Source organism: Puma concolor, chromosome B4, assembly GCF_028749965.1.
Source record: "Puma concolor isolate L17-30 chromosome B4, mPumCon1.1.hap2, whole genome shotgun sequence".
Taxonomy (NCBI): domain Eukaryota; kingdom Metazoa; phylum Chordata; class Mammalia; order Carnivora; family Felidae; genus Puma; species Puma concolor.
In genome coordinates, this window is record NC_141673.1 from 66,768,703 (window position 1) to 66,782,865 (window position 14,163).

General features: G+C 55.3%; 1 protein-coding gene across 9 annotated transcripts in view; it reads left to right on the forward strand.

Annotated features, from left to right (window-relative positions):
- Positions 1–1,329: 1,329 nt before the first annotated feature.
- The window catches only part of KMT2D (lysine methyltransferase 2D), a 40,155-nt gene continuing 27,321 nt past the window's right edge, over positions 1,330–14,163 (forward strand). For 8 of the 9 annotated variants that reach the window (XM_086713498.1, XM_086713503.1, XM_086713504.1 and 5 more), the window contains exons 1-14: positions 1,330–2,520; positions 7,022–7,107; positions 7,635–7,761; positions 7,937–8,160; positions 8,286–8,395; positions 8,567–8,729; positions 9,031–9,196; positions 9,296–9,410; positions 9,550–9,707; positions 9,917–10,062; positions 10,201–11,847; positions 11,937–13,045; positions 13,526–13,639; positions 13,990–14,100. In XM_086713498.1, the coding sequence (XP_086569624.1) occupies positions 7,059–7,107; positions 7,635–7,761; positions 7,937–8,160; positions 8,286–8,395; positions 8,567–8,729; positions 9,031–9,196; positions 9,296–9,410; positions 9,550–9,707; positions 9,917–10,062; positions 10,201–11,847; positions 11,937–13,045; positions 13,526–13,639; positions 13,990–14,100 (4,239 nt within the window). In that variant the 5' untranslated portion in view covers positions 1,330–2,520; positions 7,022–7,058. The remainder of the gene's footprint in view (positions 2,521–7,021; positions 7,108–7,634; positions 7,762–7,936; positions 8,161–8,285; positions 8,396–8,566; positions 8,730–9,030; positions 9,197–9,295; positions 9,411–9,549; positions 9,708–9,916; positions 10,063–10,200; positions 11,848–11,936; positions 13,046–13,525; positions 13,640–13,989; positions 14,101–14,163) is intronic. The other variant, XM_086713499.1, reaches the window with a different exon arrangement.

The following is a 14,163-nucleotide window of genomic DNA, read 5'->3' on the forward strand; positions in this document are numbered from 1 at the left end:
GCACAGGGCATGCCTAGTTCTAATCCTTCCTATGAACCTGGCTAGTAGAGATTTAAAGGTTTTCTGCTCTGTTAATATGGAAGCCACAAGTCACATATGGCTATTTAAGTTTAATTTAGTATTAAAATTAAACATAAAGTTCCTCAGTTGCACCACCTACATTTCAAAGTGCTCAATAGCTACATGTGGCTGAGTCGAATTAGTGTAGCTGTAACGCATTTCCATCACTGCAGAAAGTTCTATTGGACAGCATTGTAAATAAACCCTTTTCCACAAAACCAGCCCTGCACCTGATTTACCTCTTTCTTCGCATCCTCCTTAAAATTTTTTTTTTTTATTATCTAGATATATACAATCCTAGGAAAAACATGGCCATTGGCTTGAATCATGGATGTCACTAGATGTAATTCGTTGGGAAATTTTACCTATTTTATTTAGCCTCAATCTCATCATCATAGAAACATAATTCTACGTAGTTCATAAGGAGGGTGAGGAATAACTAAGAATATATAAAGTATCTAGCACATAGTTAGTGTGTCTCTTTCTGTTCATCCCGTGGTTACAGCTAATGCAGAAAAGGCTTTCCAATCCTTTCTCACCCAGACTTACGGGGGTGTGTGGGGGAATGCCTGCAAGTAGTGTTTTGGGATCTTGTCTAGAGTAACAGCACTCCGGCCAGGTAGCAGAAAGGCTCCAAGGTACATCCCCTCTGTTTCCTAAAAAAGGGGACACAGGCCCTGAGGGTCCGGGGAGAAAGACTAGGGGTGGGGGTGGGAGCACCCGGGGAAAGGAAGGAAACTCCACATTTGTTTTGATGGGGGAGGTGTGTGTGGTGATTGTGGTAGCACTGAGTCTTCTTTCCTCACGGAGGGGTTTGAGAGCCACAACGAACGACTAGGGACTCGTACCGCTTTCCTTAGGGCCCCCGAACGTGGCAAGAACCCACCCTTTGCAGCGCCAGGCGCCGTGCCTCACTTTCTCCATTTGCGGACTCCAGTTCCCAGGATGCAGAGCAGCGGCCAATCTCCTGGCTCTTCTTCCATCCCCCTCCCGGGAAAGATTGCCCCTGGCCAAGGCAAGGGGGCTGGTGGAGCTTCTGGGACTGAAAACTGCAAGGGAACGGAACTAGAAAGTGGCCGCAGTCCTAGTTTCACGAGCCGGTCAGTGAAGGAGGCAGGTCCTGGGCCGGGGCGCAGAGGAGGGGGGCTTCATTCCCACGTGTCTGCACAGCGGCCGGCCCGGCGCAGTCGGGGTTAACCCGAGGCGGAGGGATCCCACAGCGTGTGCGTAGAACTGCAGAGTCACAGCCTTTCCTCCGAAAGGGCCGTATCCCTCCGCCGCTCCGCTCCAACACAAAATAGGGCCGCGTCTTCTCCTTTCTCCGCTTCTCGAGTGGGGTTCCCCAGGCAAAAGAGCCCCCCGGATCTTGCGCCGGAGGCTTCCTGAATCTCTACGACCGCTGCCGAGATCTCGGGCCAGGAAATAGCCCCTTCGCAGGAACCACCCTACCGGCCGAACAGGAGGCGGAGGGGGGGGAGGCGGAGCGGCGCCGCGCTGCACTACTTTCCTCTCCGGTTGCAAATGGCTGCCTCGTTCCCCACTTTCCGCTCAGTTTCCTGACCCCCCGGTGCCGGGAGCCGGGGTTGGGCCATGCACCTCTAGGCCCCCCGCGATCACAGCCAGCCGGGGGTCGAGGGGGTGCCGCCGATCAGAGCCGGCCAGGCCGGGGGCGGGGCAGCTCCCGAGGCCAGAGGGGAAGGGAGGCGAGCGCAGGGCCTGGAGCGGCCGGAGGGGAGCGGGCAGAGGGCTCGCACCGCCCGCCCCTTCCTCTTCCTCGCCCACCTACCCTCCTCCCTTCCCCGGGGGGGAGCAGAAGGTGGGGGGCTCGAAGCCTCAGAGGGTGAGCGCTCGGGGTCGAGGAGCCCGGCGCTGGGTGTGTGTCAGGTTCAGCCCCGCGGCCCCGCCGGCTCCGCGTCGCCGTAGCTTGCGCGGCCCCGGGGCGCCGGCCCGGGCGGGGAGAGGGGCTCGGCGCTCCTGCGAGGGTCTCACGTTCCATCCGGGCCCGGCGCGGGGCGGCGCGGCATTCCTTCCGGGCTGCTGGGGAGGCGCCTCGACGTTCCATCTGGAGAGCCTCGACGTTCCGCCCGAGCCCGGCGCGGGCGGCCGGGGCGCTGGCCCGGCCCTAGGACTGAGAGGCCGCCCGGCGACGCGGATGCGGAGCCTGCTCGCCCAAGATCAAAGCCACCGGTGCTCTCTTTGTGTCCGCTCGGGATTCGCCGCCCTGGGGCTGTCCATGGAAACCTAAACTGCTGGAACCCGAGGCAGAGAACCCTTCTTTGGCTTCTTGCGTTTTTTTGGGGGAGGAGGGTGGCCACTCCGACCTGGATTTACCGTTCTTGGCCCCCCTAAGCCCCCCCGTGCGGGGGGCGGCAGTGATCGCTCTGGCGGTTGGAGGTCGGGGAGCGGCCCGGGCTCTGGCCATGTTCTCGGATGAGGATTTCTGGATCGCCCTGTGAAGAGGTGAGTGAAGTCTGCCCGGCCAGGGCCCAGAAAGGGTTGGACTGGGGGCATAGCCAGATGGACTATCTTGGCCGGAGCTGGCCTTTAGGTTGGAGAAAGGGGTGCCAGAGCTGAGGAGGGTTCCTTTGGCAGTGTCTGTCAAGGCAACCTGAGCCAGTCGCCGGGGCAGAACCGAGGCCTGGTGTCTTGGGGTGTGCCTCTTTAAAGACTGGGGGTTCAGGGAACCACGGGAGTTTGGGAACCTGGCCAGATCGCCTTTCTGCCTGTTTATTTTTGTGTTGGGGGGAGCTCTGCTAAACTAGGACCCAGGCCCTGATGCCAGCACCAATCCCAGTTGGCTGCTTCTCCCTCAGGGTTCCTTGTGGGCCTTGGGAACAGAACAACTTTGGGAGGGAGGATAGAGTGCCACTGCCAGGTCAGACTTACTGCCAGGTTGGACTTTAAGGTTGTTCTTGCCCATCCGGGCACCCAGAGCAGTCTCTGGGAGACTCCAGGAACCCTAGATATTTCACCAGGCCTTATTTCACTGTGCAAAGGGAGAGTGTGTGGAAATTAACTAGTGTGATGAAGGGGGTGGCTGGGGCAAGAAGGAGGCGGGGCTGGGGGCAGCTCTGGCCTTGCTGTTCAACTTTAAACTGCCCCTGCCTGACAAAGTGACCCCAGCAAGGCCTAGTGCTGTCTTAGCCTGCTTTGCCTCCCCTCCTCTGGGGATGGACATAATCTCTAGGGGATTATAGAGTAGGCCGTTGAGATTTGCTCCCTGCGAATGTGGGCTGCAAAAAAATGGCTTTTGTCTCCCGCTTTCTCTGGGCCTAGTGTGGAGAGCTGGTTGCCCATAAGTCCTGGCCAATCCCATAGGCCCCTCCCAGACCTCTCCAAACCCTTTTCAATTAGGGAATGTTAACTGGTCCTCAGATCCTGTCCTAAGCCTACAGAATAGTGTGGCCTGTCCCTCTTTGGAGGAGAAATGACCTGATCAAGAGCTGTTTCAGCCAAAGCCTGTGTTTCCAACCCTGGCAGGAGGTGTTGGGGAGAAGGGGTGTGTATGTGAGTGCATGAAGGTGCAGCATGAGCCTCATGCCTCTGAGCCCTGGGCTGGGACAGCCCCTCTTACAGCTGTCATGCTGCCCAGCAGGGATTTGGCTGGTGTGTTTTGCTCCCTCACTCCACCCTCTCCAACATACATAGGTTAGATCTCTTCCAGTCTGATCTTGGAGAAAATAGGGGTTTTGCCCTTGAAAGATTTCTGGGTGGTAACCCTGAGGTGAGAGGTGCTACAGGGGTGGTAGAGTGAGGCTAGCTGTCACCCATGCTCTCTGCCACTGCTGCCTCTGAAGGGACCCTCCTGTTGTCTGTCCCCAAAGAGCTTCCTTAGGAGGGACCTCTCCTTGTTAGCTGTGGCTGACCCCAGGATGACCCAGAGACCGTCCGGAGGGTCGACGGGCCCAGTGTTGCCATTTGGATTCTTCCTGGAGGGCTGGCCCAAAATGGGGGTGGGGAGAGGTGTGGTTTGATTCTCAGGCTGGGAACCAGGAAGTCCTGAGTCCTACAGAAGAGCTGTTCACTCAAGGGCCTACTTCAGCCTTTCACCTCTCCAAGCTTCCATTTCCCCATTGGCTGGGAAAATAGAGTTAAAACTATTGGTCTGGGATGGTGTCAGGGAGGAGAGTGGGTTGAGATGAATCCCTGTCTTCTTTGCTGTTTTGGGCCTCTTAGGCCTGGGGCTAAGGGAAGCCAGCACAATTTTACCTCCTAGATCTGTACTTCTTTGGGATCTCTCGTTCCCCAGAGGAAGCCTGGCTAGGTATTAACCCAGTTTAGATCCAGGGAAAAACCCTTGGTGTATATGTATGTGTGTGTGTGATTTCTGGCTGTGAATGATGGGATGGGGGAACCTGTGGTCTTTATTTGTTTAGCTGTGTTCAGGGGCCTGGCAACTGGGACTTGGCATTGGGGCACAGGTGCTAGACTGCAGGGGTAGAGAAATGGAGCCCCAGCTTCTTGGAGGTGCCCCTAGATTGTTTTTGGCACAGCTTGGAGGATACTCTACTGTGTGCTACTTGGTCTGTCTTCCATGTCCCCATGAATGAGGCTGTGGCTTTGGAAGATGTTGATACTCTGTCTTCCAAGGCTGACGAAGGTGGTTTCTGTATCTCCCCAAGCAGTGCCAGCCTTACCAGCTTGAGAGGGCTGCGCTCGGGGGAGGGCAGAGGAATTTGTCCCTCTGGCCTTGTGTGAAGCAGTCCTCCTCCCACCCGCTGTATTATCACTGTTGCTTTTTATTTCTTACTGTTTGTGACTCCTTTGGCCTCAACTTTTGAGAGCAGAGCTGGTAGAGGATCTTTGCGGGTATGTAGTGGTAAGGAACACATTTAGGAAACTTTGAAGTCTTTGGGTGTGGTCGGGCCTTGAACGACTGCTTGGGAAGAGGGGGCTGGCTGGTACCCTGACCTCCAACCCCTACTTCCCAACAGTGGCTTCTAAGAGCCCCTTGAAGTTCCAGACCAGCTTTTCTGTGGGCCGGCCAGATGACCACCCGACTTTCCTTTCAGGTGTGGTTGTGTGGCAGGTTTGGGAAAGAGATGACCAGGGAATGGAGGTAACAGGTATCAGGTGATACTTCACTTTCCCAATCTGGTAGATTCTGAAAGTATGAAGGGAAAAAAGTAAAACAAAATTTCTTTTCCGGTGATATGTCACAGAAGGTGCATTGCTAGTCTCTGAAAATGGAGTGTGAGCTCAGGGGAAGAGAACTGATATTGTGGTTCTTAGGTAATTGATTCATCAGTCCTAGGCACTTTTGAGGGTTCCCCCATCTCATTTGCCCCAGTCACACAATCCCAGTGGCTGACCACTGGGGTAGTTGGTTTGGGAAGAGAGGCTTATCCTTACTAAGGTTGGTGTGGTCCCTCTGGTTAAATAAGAGTGGAAAAGGTGGGAGAGAGAAATTTCTCAAACTTTTATTTAGAGTTCTGTTTTAGGGATTCCCTCCTCCCATGCCCCCAGCTTCCTTAAGAACATACTTTCTTTTCTCTGCTTAAGCCCCTATCCCTCCCATTTAGAGCTGCTGGCACCTATCTCTTTCTCCCTTTTTCTTTTTTTAATTTTTTTTTAATGTTTATTTATTTTTGAGAGAGAGAGAGAGAGAGAGAGAGTGAGAGTGAGAGTGTGGGGGAGGGGCAGAGAGAGCCAGAGACACAGAATCCAAAGCAGGCTCCAGGCCCCGAGCTGTCAGCACAGAGCCCAACACAGGGCTCAAACCCACAAACCATGAGATCATGACCTGAGCCGAAGTTGGACGCTTAACCGACTGAGCCACCCGGGCGCCCCTCTCCCTTTTTCTATAAGATGACTTTCTTCTTCCTCACCTCTACAACTTTGCTTTTCTCTTTTCTGTACTCTGCTTAGTTCTCTCTGAGGTTTAGGAAAATATGTTCAACGGGTGGGTCTCAACCTTCTTAGGTGTAACTTTAGATTGTTTCATTTGGCTCTGGTATATATAGTCAGGCGTATCTTAGAAGAGGGGACCGTTACCCCCCCACCCCCATAGTGTGTGTGGAAACCCTGCTTTACCGAAGAGGAAGGAAGCTACTCTGCTATGCTGTGTCCTCCCGGGTTTAGAACTCCTCTAAGTGGCAGTGTGCTTCCTGAGACTACAACTCCCAGCATGCCTAGCTTCAAGCCTAGCTACACATGCTCAGTAACTCCTAAGGCCCACTTCTGTTAACTACTAGGGACCTCTGAAGAGGAAGGGCAGTTAGTGTTGCTAAGGGCAACGACCTGAGGCCTTCAGGCTGGGTGAGATCCTGAGCTCAGTCACAGCAGGGGAGGGGGGGGTGGGAGGGGGCCTGAGCTGGATTTGGATGGGCCGTGGGTAGAAATTGGGGAGTTTCTTCTTTTGTGTTTGGGATCGCCTGTTTGAAACTGGTGGAAGTGGAGGAGATCCATCCATAGCTAGGCTTTAGTCCCAGTAATGTATTCTATACCCTGTAAGACCGCAGACTCTGTCTCTGGGAGAGGGATTTTGACTGGATTCAGACTTCTTGGGTTATGGCTACCCCTGGGTTGGCACTGATGTACCCCTGGGATGGTAGCTGACTTGAGATCTGAAGAAAAAGGCCAGGGAATAGGGCACACCAGAAACCAAGAACTCAGACATGAAGCAAAGGGCAGTACTAGATATAGCTTGGATGTGCTTCTAGTTGGATGCTCTTGCCCTGGGAACTCTGACACAGGAGGTAGGAAGTGGGAAAGGGGAGAGGACCTCCTGAGAATCCAGAGCGGGAGAATAGGGTATGTGTTTATCTGGGGAGGAAGTAGGCAGTGGGTAAGGGTTAGGGAGAAAGTTTTTCCTTGTCATTAGAACAGGAGTTTGTAGGTATGGCTTTGCTCTGCTTTCTGTAAAGTAGTTACCAATAGCTGCCTTCCTCCTAGGATGCTAGGGAAAGTGTTTAGTGGGGAGACTTACTAGACATGTAGATCTTTCTTTCTGCTCTGACAGGTCTCCCCGAGAGGGCCCTGCCCAGTCGGAGAGAGGGATGGACAGCCAGAAGCCGCCTGGTGAGGATAAAGATTCAGAACCGGCAGGTGAGTAGGGCAAATTCTGGGTTTGCTGGCAGCTTTCTGCCCTTCCCAGGCAACCTTAGATTTCTGGCCCTGGCACAAAGACAGGAGCTAAGTCTGTCTAATAGACAGGTAATTGAAGGACTTTGTTCTTTGGAGCAAAAGTCAAATTGCCATCACTGTAATTCACCAAGGGTTTTGGTTAATCTCATGGGTCTGATCAGTGGACTAGTATTTATTTTTATTTATTTATTTATTTATTTATTTATTTATTTATTTATTTATTTATTTTAATTTAAGTTAGTTAACATACATTGTAGTATCGGTTCCAGGAGTAGAAATTAGTGATTCATTATTTACATATGACACCTAGTGCTCATCCCAACAACCGCCCTCTTTAATGCCCATCACCCATTTAGTCCATCCCTGCCCCCCCACCTCTCCTCCATCAACCCCCAGTTTGTTCTGTGCATTTAAGAGTCTCTTATGGTTTGCCTAGACTAGTACTATATAGAAGATGATGGCTGATGCTTGCTTCTCTGTTCATTCAGCTGATGGACCTGCAGCCTCTGAGGAGTCAGGCACCACTGAGCCAGACCTTCCCAACCCACATGTGGGGGAGGTCTCTGTGTCCAGTTCTGGAGGTCCTAGGCTTCAGGAGCCTTCCCAGGACTGCAGGTAACTTGGGGAAATGAGGATGTAAAGCCACACAAAGATTTGATTTGAGAGTCTGGACTTTCAAGAAGATTTAGGAAGATGAGTGTTTGGGAATCATAGGCATGCCAAATCATGGGGATGTTAGGGGTGCCTTTGGGCAGCGGTCGGCATGGTACTAACGCTTGTGTGTCCACAGTGGGGGTCCGGTGCGGCGTTGTGCTCTTTGTAACTGCGGGGAGCCCAGTCTACATGGGCAGCGGGAGCTACGGCGCTTTGAGTTGCCATTTGACTGGCCTCAGTGTCCGGTGGCGTCCCCTGGGGGGAATCCAGGGCCCAACGAGGCAGCGCTGCCCTGTGAGGACCTGTCACAGATTGGTTTCCCTGAGGGCCTGACACCTGCCCACCTAGGAGAACCTGGCGGTAAGTGAGGAGAGGTGGGGTAGCTGACTTGGGCAGGAAAGGGGGGTAGGGACTGGGTGGTCCTGAGCCAGTCATTACCTTTCTGCTAACTCTTTCCTTTCTGTTTATCCTTTTCCATTATAAAGGGTCCTGCTGGGCTCACCATTGGTGTGCTGCGTGGTCGGCAGGCGTATGGGGGCAGGAGGGCCCAGAACTATGTGGTGTGGACAAGGCCATCTTCTCAGGGATCTCACAGGTGGGGCTGGGGCCAAGGGATTGCATAGGCACAGGGTAGAGCGAGCAGGGCTGGTGGGCTTCTGAGAGGCTAGAATGAGAAGGGCAGTGGTTAGACGGAGGCAGAGCCAGTGCCTGACCTATTGCTCTGGGGAGAGCGGCTAGCACTGACACTTTGTCTCCACCCTGGCAGCGCTGTTCCCACTGCACCAGGCGCGGTGCCTCCATCCCTTGCCGCTCACCCGGATGTCCACGGCTTTACCACTTCCCCTGTGCGACTGCCAGCGGTTCCTTCTTATCCATGAAAACACTGCAGCTGCTATGCCCGGAGCACAGTGAGGGGGCTGCACATCTGGGTAAGAAGTCCTACCCTCTGGACACAGGGCAAATAAGGGGCCAAGTGTGCCTGGGGTTTTTGTGTGAACTTATGCCCCACTAAAAGAGATGTGAACTTTGTGAGCACAGGGACTCTTCCTTGCTTACCACGGTGTCTGCAGCGCCTAGAAGAGTGTCTCCCGTATATTGGGCAAATACCCAGTAACTATTTGTTGTTTGTTCGTTCTGTGTCTATGGAATGCCTGTTACGTAGAGAGCACTGTGCTGAGTCCTGCAAGGAATCCATAGCTGACCCATCTTCTTTGTCTCTTCCCATGCTAGAGGAGGCTCGTTGTGCAGTATGTGAGGGACCAGGGGAATTGTGTGACCTGTTCTTCTGTACCAGCTGTGGGCATCACTATCACGGGGCCTGCCTGGACACTGCTCTGACTGCCCGCAAACGTGCTGGCTGGCAGTGCCCTGAATGCAAAGTGTGCCAAGCCTGCAGGTAAGAATAGGAGGGCAAGAGAGAAGCCTTAGGTGAAGCACAGGTTAGGGTTGAAAATGAGGGCAGGAAGGATCTGTTATGTGCCCTATGTGCCTGCAGGAAACCTGGGAATGACTCTAAGATGTTGGTCTGTGAGACGTGTGACAAAGGATACCACACCTTCTGCCTAAAACCACCAATGGAGGAACTGCCTGCTCACTCTTGGAAGTGCAAGGTGATCATCCCTCTGATTCTGCCTTACTCTCCCTAATTCTACCACCTATCACACCTCATTTCCCCATTGTGATGAGTCCTGTGCTCTCCTCCAGTCTGCTTTCTGACCAGTGCCCGTTTTGCCTGCTTACTTCCCCTAGGCATGCCGGGTATGCCGGGCCTGTGGGGCAGGCTCAGCAGAGCTGAATCCCAACTCTGAGTGGTTTGAGAATTACTCGCTCTGTCACCGCTGTCACAAAGCCCAAGGAGGACAGCCTGTCAGTTCTGTGGCTGAGCAGCATCCCCCTGTCTGTAGCAGGTAAGTAACATGGACTGAAGGAGATTGGGAAGTTACGCAGTTTGGAGGTATTGAGACTGGCAGGGGCCGTGTTAAAGCAAGTCGACTTTGAGAGGGGAGCCCCAAGGTGGGCAGTACGATCCGTAGCATTCGTGCCTCACCTCAGCACGCTGTCTAGGAGCTGATAGCTGATGAGAGCCCTGGTGCCTGCTCCCCTGTACCCTCTGCAGGTTCTCACCCCCAGAGCCTGGTGATACCCCCACTGATGAGCCCGAAGCTCTGTACGTTGCATGCCAAGGGCAGCCAAAGGGTGGGCACGTGACCTCTATGCAACCCAAGGAACCGGGGCCCCTGCAATGTGAAGCCAAACCACTAGGTGAGTAGGGTTTGAGGGTTCCTGAAAATAATTCCTGTCTGTTCTGTGACAAGGGACAGTTTCTGCTTTGCCTTAAACCCTGTATTTTTGATGGAGTAGAGCTGGGCTAGGTGGGAGCATAGTGTGTTATGTCTGCAGGGAGAGCAGGGGCCCAACTTGAGCCCCAGTTGGAGGCCCCCCTAAATGAGGAGATGCCACTGCTGCCCCCACCTGAGGAGTCGCCCCTGTCCCCACCACCTGAGGAATCGCCCACATCCCCGCCGCCTGAGGCGTCGCGCCTGTCCCCACCACCTGAGGAATCACCCCTCTCTCCACCGCCTGAGGAGTCTCCTCTGTCTCCTCCACCTGAGTCATCACCCTTTTCTCCACTGGAGGAGTCACCGTTCTCTCCACCAGAGGAGTCCCCCCCATCTCCCCCACTCGAGACACCCCTGTCTCCACCGCCTGAAGCATCACCCCTCTCCCCACCATTTGAAGAGTCTCCCCTGTCCCCCCCACCTGAGGAGTTGCCTACTTCCCCACCTCCTGAAGCATCTCGCCTGTCTCCACCACCTGAGGAGTCACCTATGTCCCCTCCACCTGAAGAATCACCCATGTCTCCACCACCTGAGGCATCTCGTCTGTTCCCACCATTTGAAGAATCACCCCTATCCCCTCCACCAGAGGAGTCTCCTCTCTCCCCACCACCAGAGGCATCACGTCTGTCCCCACCACCTGAGGACTCGCCCATGTCCCCACCACCTGAAGACTCGCCTATGTCCCCCCCGCCTGAGGTATCATGCCTATCCCCCCTGCCTGAGGTGTCACGCCTGTCCCCACCGCCTGAGGAATCTCCCCTGTCCCCACCGCCCGAGGAGTCTCCCACGTCTCCTCCACCTGAGGCTTCACGCCTATTCCCGCCGCCTGAGGACTCACCCGCTTCCCCACCACCCGAAGACTCACCTGCTTCTCCGCCCCCGGAGGAGCTGCTCATGACCCTACCGCTAGAGGAGTCATCCTTGTTGCCACTGCCTGAGGAGCCACGACTCTGCCCCCGACCTGAGGAGCTGTGCCTGTCCCCTCGGCCTGAGGAGCCGCGCCTGTCCCCTCGGCCTGAGGAGCCGCGCCTGTCCCCTCGGCCTGAGGAGCCCTGTCTGTCCCCCCGGCCTGAGGAGCCGCGCCTGTCCCCCGCACTTGAGGAACCGCGCCTGTCCCCTGCGCCTGAGAAGCTGCATTTATCCCCTCCGCTTGAGGAGCCACATCTGTCCCCCCGGCCTGAGAAGCCATGCCTGTCCCCTGCCCCTGAGGAGCTGTGTCTGTCTTCCCGGCCTGAGGAGCCCTGTCTGTCCCCCCGGCCTGAGGAGCCACGCCTGTCCCCCCGGCCTGAGGAGCCACGCCTGTCCCCCCAGCCTGAGGAGCCATGCCTGTCCCCCCTGCCTGAGGAGCCGCAGCTGTCCCCCGTGCCTGAGGAGCTACGCCTGTCCCCCGGGCCTGAGGAGCCGCGCCTGTCCCCCCAGCCTAAGGAGCCGCCCCTGTCCCCCCGGCCTGAGGAGTTGCGCTTGTCCCCCCAGCCTGAGGAACCGCGCCTGTCCCCTCGACCTGAAGAGCCCCCTGAGGAGCCAGGCCTATGCCCTGCACCTGAGGAATTGCCCTTGTTCCTCCCACCTGGGGAGCCACCTTTATCCCCCTTGCTTGGAGAGCCGGCCCTGTCTGAGCCTGGGGAACCACCTCTGTCCCCTCTACCTGAGGAGTTGCCGTTGTCCCCATCCGGGGAGCCATCCTTGTCACCTCAGCTGATGCCACCAGGTAAGGGGATGTTAGTCCCCCTTTGTCTGGGACAGTCTTAATTCTTTATAGTGCATCTAATCTAAGAGCCTCCCTTTTTCTATTTCCAGATCCTCTTCCTCCTCCACTCTCACCCATTATTACAGCTGTGGCCCCGCCAGCCCTGTCTCCTTTGGGGGAGTTAGAATACCCCTTTGGTGCCAAAGGGGACAGTGATCCTGAGTCGCCATTGGCTGCCCCCATCCTAGAGACACCCATCAGCCCTCCACCAGAAGCTAACTGCACTGACCCTGAGCCTGTACCTCCTATGATCCTTCCCCCATCTCCAGGCTCCCCAATGGGACCAGCTTCTCCCATCCTGATGGAACCCCTTCCCCCTCAGTGTTCTCCACTCCTGCAGCATTCCCTGCCTCCCCAAAACTCCCCTCCTTCCCAGTGCTCTCCTCCTGCTCTGCCACTGTCCATTCCCTCCCCACTGAGTCCCATGGAGAAGGCAGTGGAGGTCTCAGATGAGGCTGAGTCACATGAGATGGAGACTGAGAAAGTCCCAGAACCTGAGTGCCCAGCCTTGGAACCCAGCCCTACTAGTCCTCTCCCCTCCCCCATGGGTAACCTTTCCTGCCCTGCACCTAGTCCTGCCCCAGCTCTGGATGACTTCTCCGGTCTGGGGGAAGATACAGCCCCTCTGGATGGGACTGACACTCCTGGTTCACAGCCAGAGGCTGGACAGACCCCTGGCAGTTTGGCTAGTGAACTTAAGGGATCCCCTGTGCTCCTGGACCCCGAGGAGCTGGCCCCTGTGACCCCTATGGAGGTCTATGGCCCAGAATGCAAGCAGGCAGGGCAGAGTTCACCCTGTGAAGAGCAAGAGGAGCCACGTGCACCAGTGGCCCCTACCCCACCCACTCTCATCAAATCCGACATCGTTAATGAGATCTCCAATCTGAGCCAGGGTGATGCCAGTGCCAGTTTTCCTGGCTCTGAGCCCCTGCTAGGCTCTCCCGACCCCGAAGGGGGCGGCTCCTTGTCCATGGAGCTGGGGGTATCTACAGACGTTAGTCCAGCCCGAGATGAGGGCTCCCTGCGACTCTGTACTGACTCGCTGCCAGAGACTGACGACTCGCTACTGTGTGATGCTGGGACAGCTATTGGCGGAGGCAAAGCTGAGGGGGACAAGGGGAGGCGGCGCAGCTCCCCAGCTCGTTCCCGCATCAAACAGGTGAGAGGCCATCCAGCCACTGGTTGTGGTCAATGTGATGTCAGTGTCAGATGTGTGATCCTATGTCACGGATAGCTTTCTACCTGGTTTACTGAATCCTAGACTCTTCAGGGATCCTTTATTCATCCTCTTTGTTAAGGGAAATACTGATACATAGAGAGGGAAGTGAAGTGCCCGGGTTCGTAGTTACCCAGTAAGAGAATGAGGACTAGAAAGTCAGGTCTCTCTAGCCAGTGTTTTTCTCATTGTGCTGTGTTGGTCACTTTCTCCTTGGGATGGGGGCATGGTTTGAGCTGGAGCTATCTACCTGTCACAGAGAGCTTGGCTTTTCCCCTGCCCTGAGTAGGACTCCTGGGCCTTATCACCCGTCATGCTCTGTCTGTTCATCTCTTCCCTTCCCCCCTGAGGCTGTAGACCCAGTACACTACAGGATTACAAACTCCTGACTTGCTGTTGTAATCGTCCTCTTCCCTCACTTAGGGTCGCAGCAGTAGTTTCCCAGGAAGACGCCGGCCACGTGGAGGAGCACATGGAGGACGCGGGAGAGGACGGGCCCGGCTAAAATCAACTACTTCTTCCATTGAGACTCTGGTAGTAAGGAGAGGCTTCCCATTTCCCAAACATGCTTCAGCTGGCCCTTTCAAGATTAAACACCCTTTAAATCCTGCCAGTCCCCTGCACGCCCACCTACCTGCTTGCTAGCCTAGGGCCTGTCCAGCTATGTCTGTGCTTCTGTCCACCTGGCCCCCAGGCTTCTCTGAAATCTCTGCTGTTGGGCTGAGGCCAAGTTTGGGAGCTGGGGTGTTCTTCTGCTTCTTAGTCCTGGCTCCTGGCCTTCATCTTAGCCAGGGGTTCACGCCTCCTTCCCCCCAGCACCAAAGAGGAGAGCGGCTTAGTGGGGGCAGATTTAGCTGCCTCACTTGCCACAACTCTCTGCCTGTAAGGTTGCTGATATCGATAGCTCTCCCAGCAAAGAGGAAGAAGACGACGATGACGACACCATGCAAAATACTGTGGTTCTCTTCTCCAACACAGACAAGTTTGTCCTAATGCAGGTACTGTACTTGCCTGTGGTATAGTTCCATCCTCAGCACTGAGACCTGGGAGACCCAATGTTG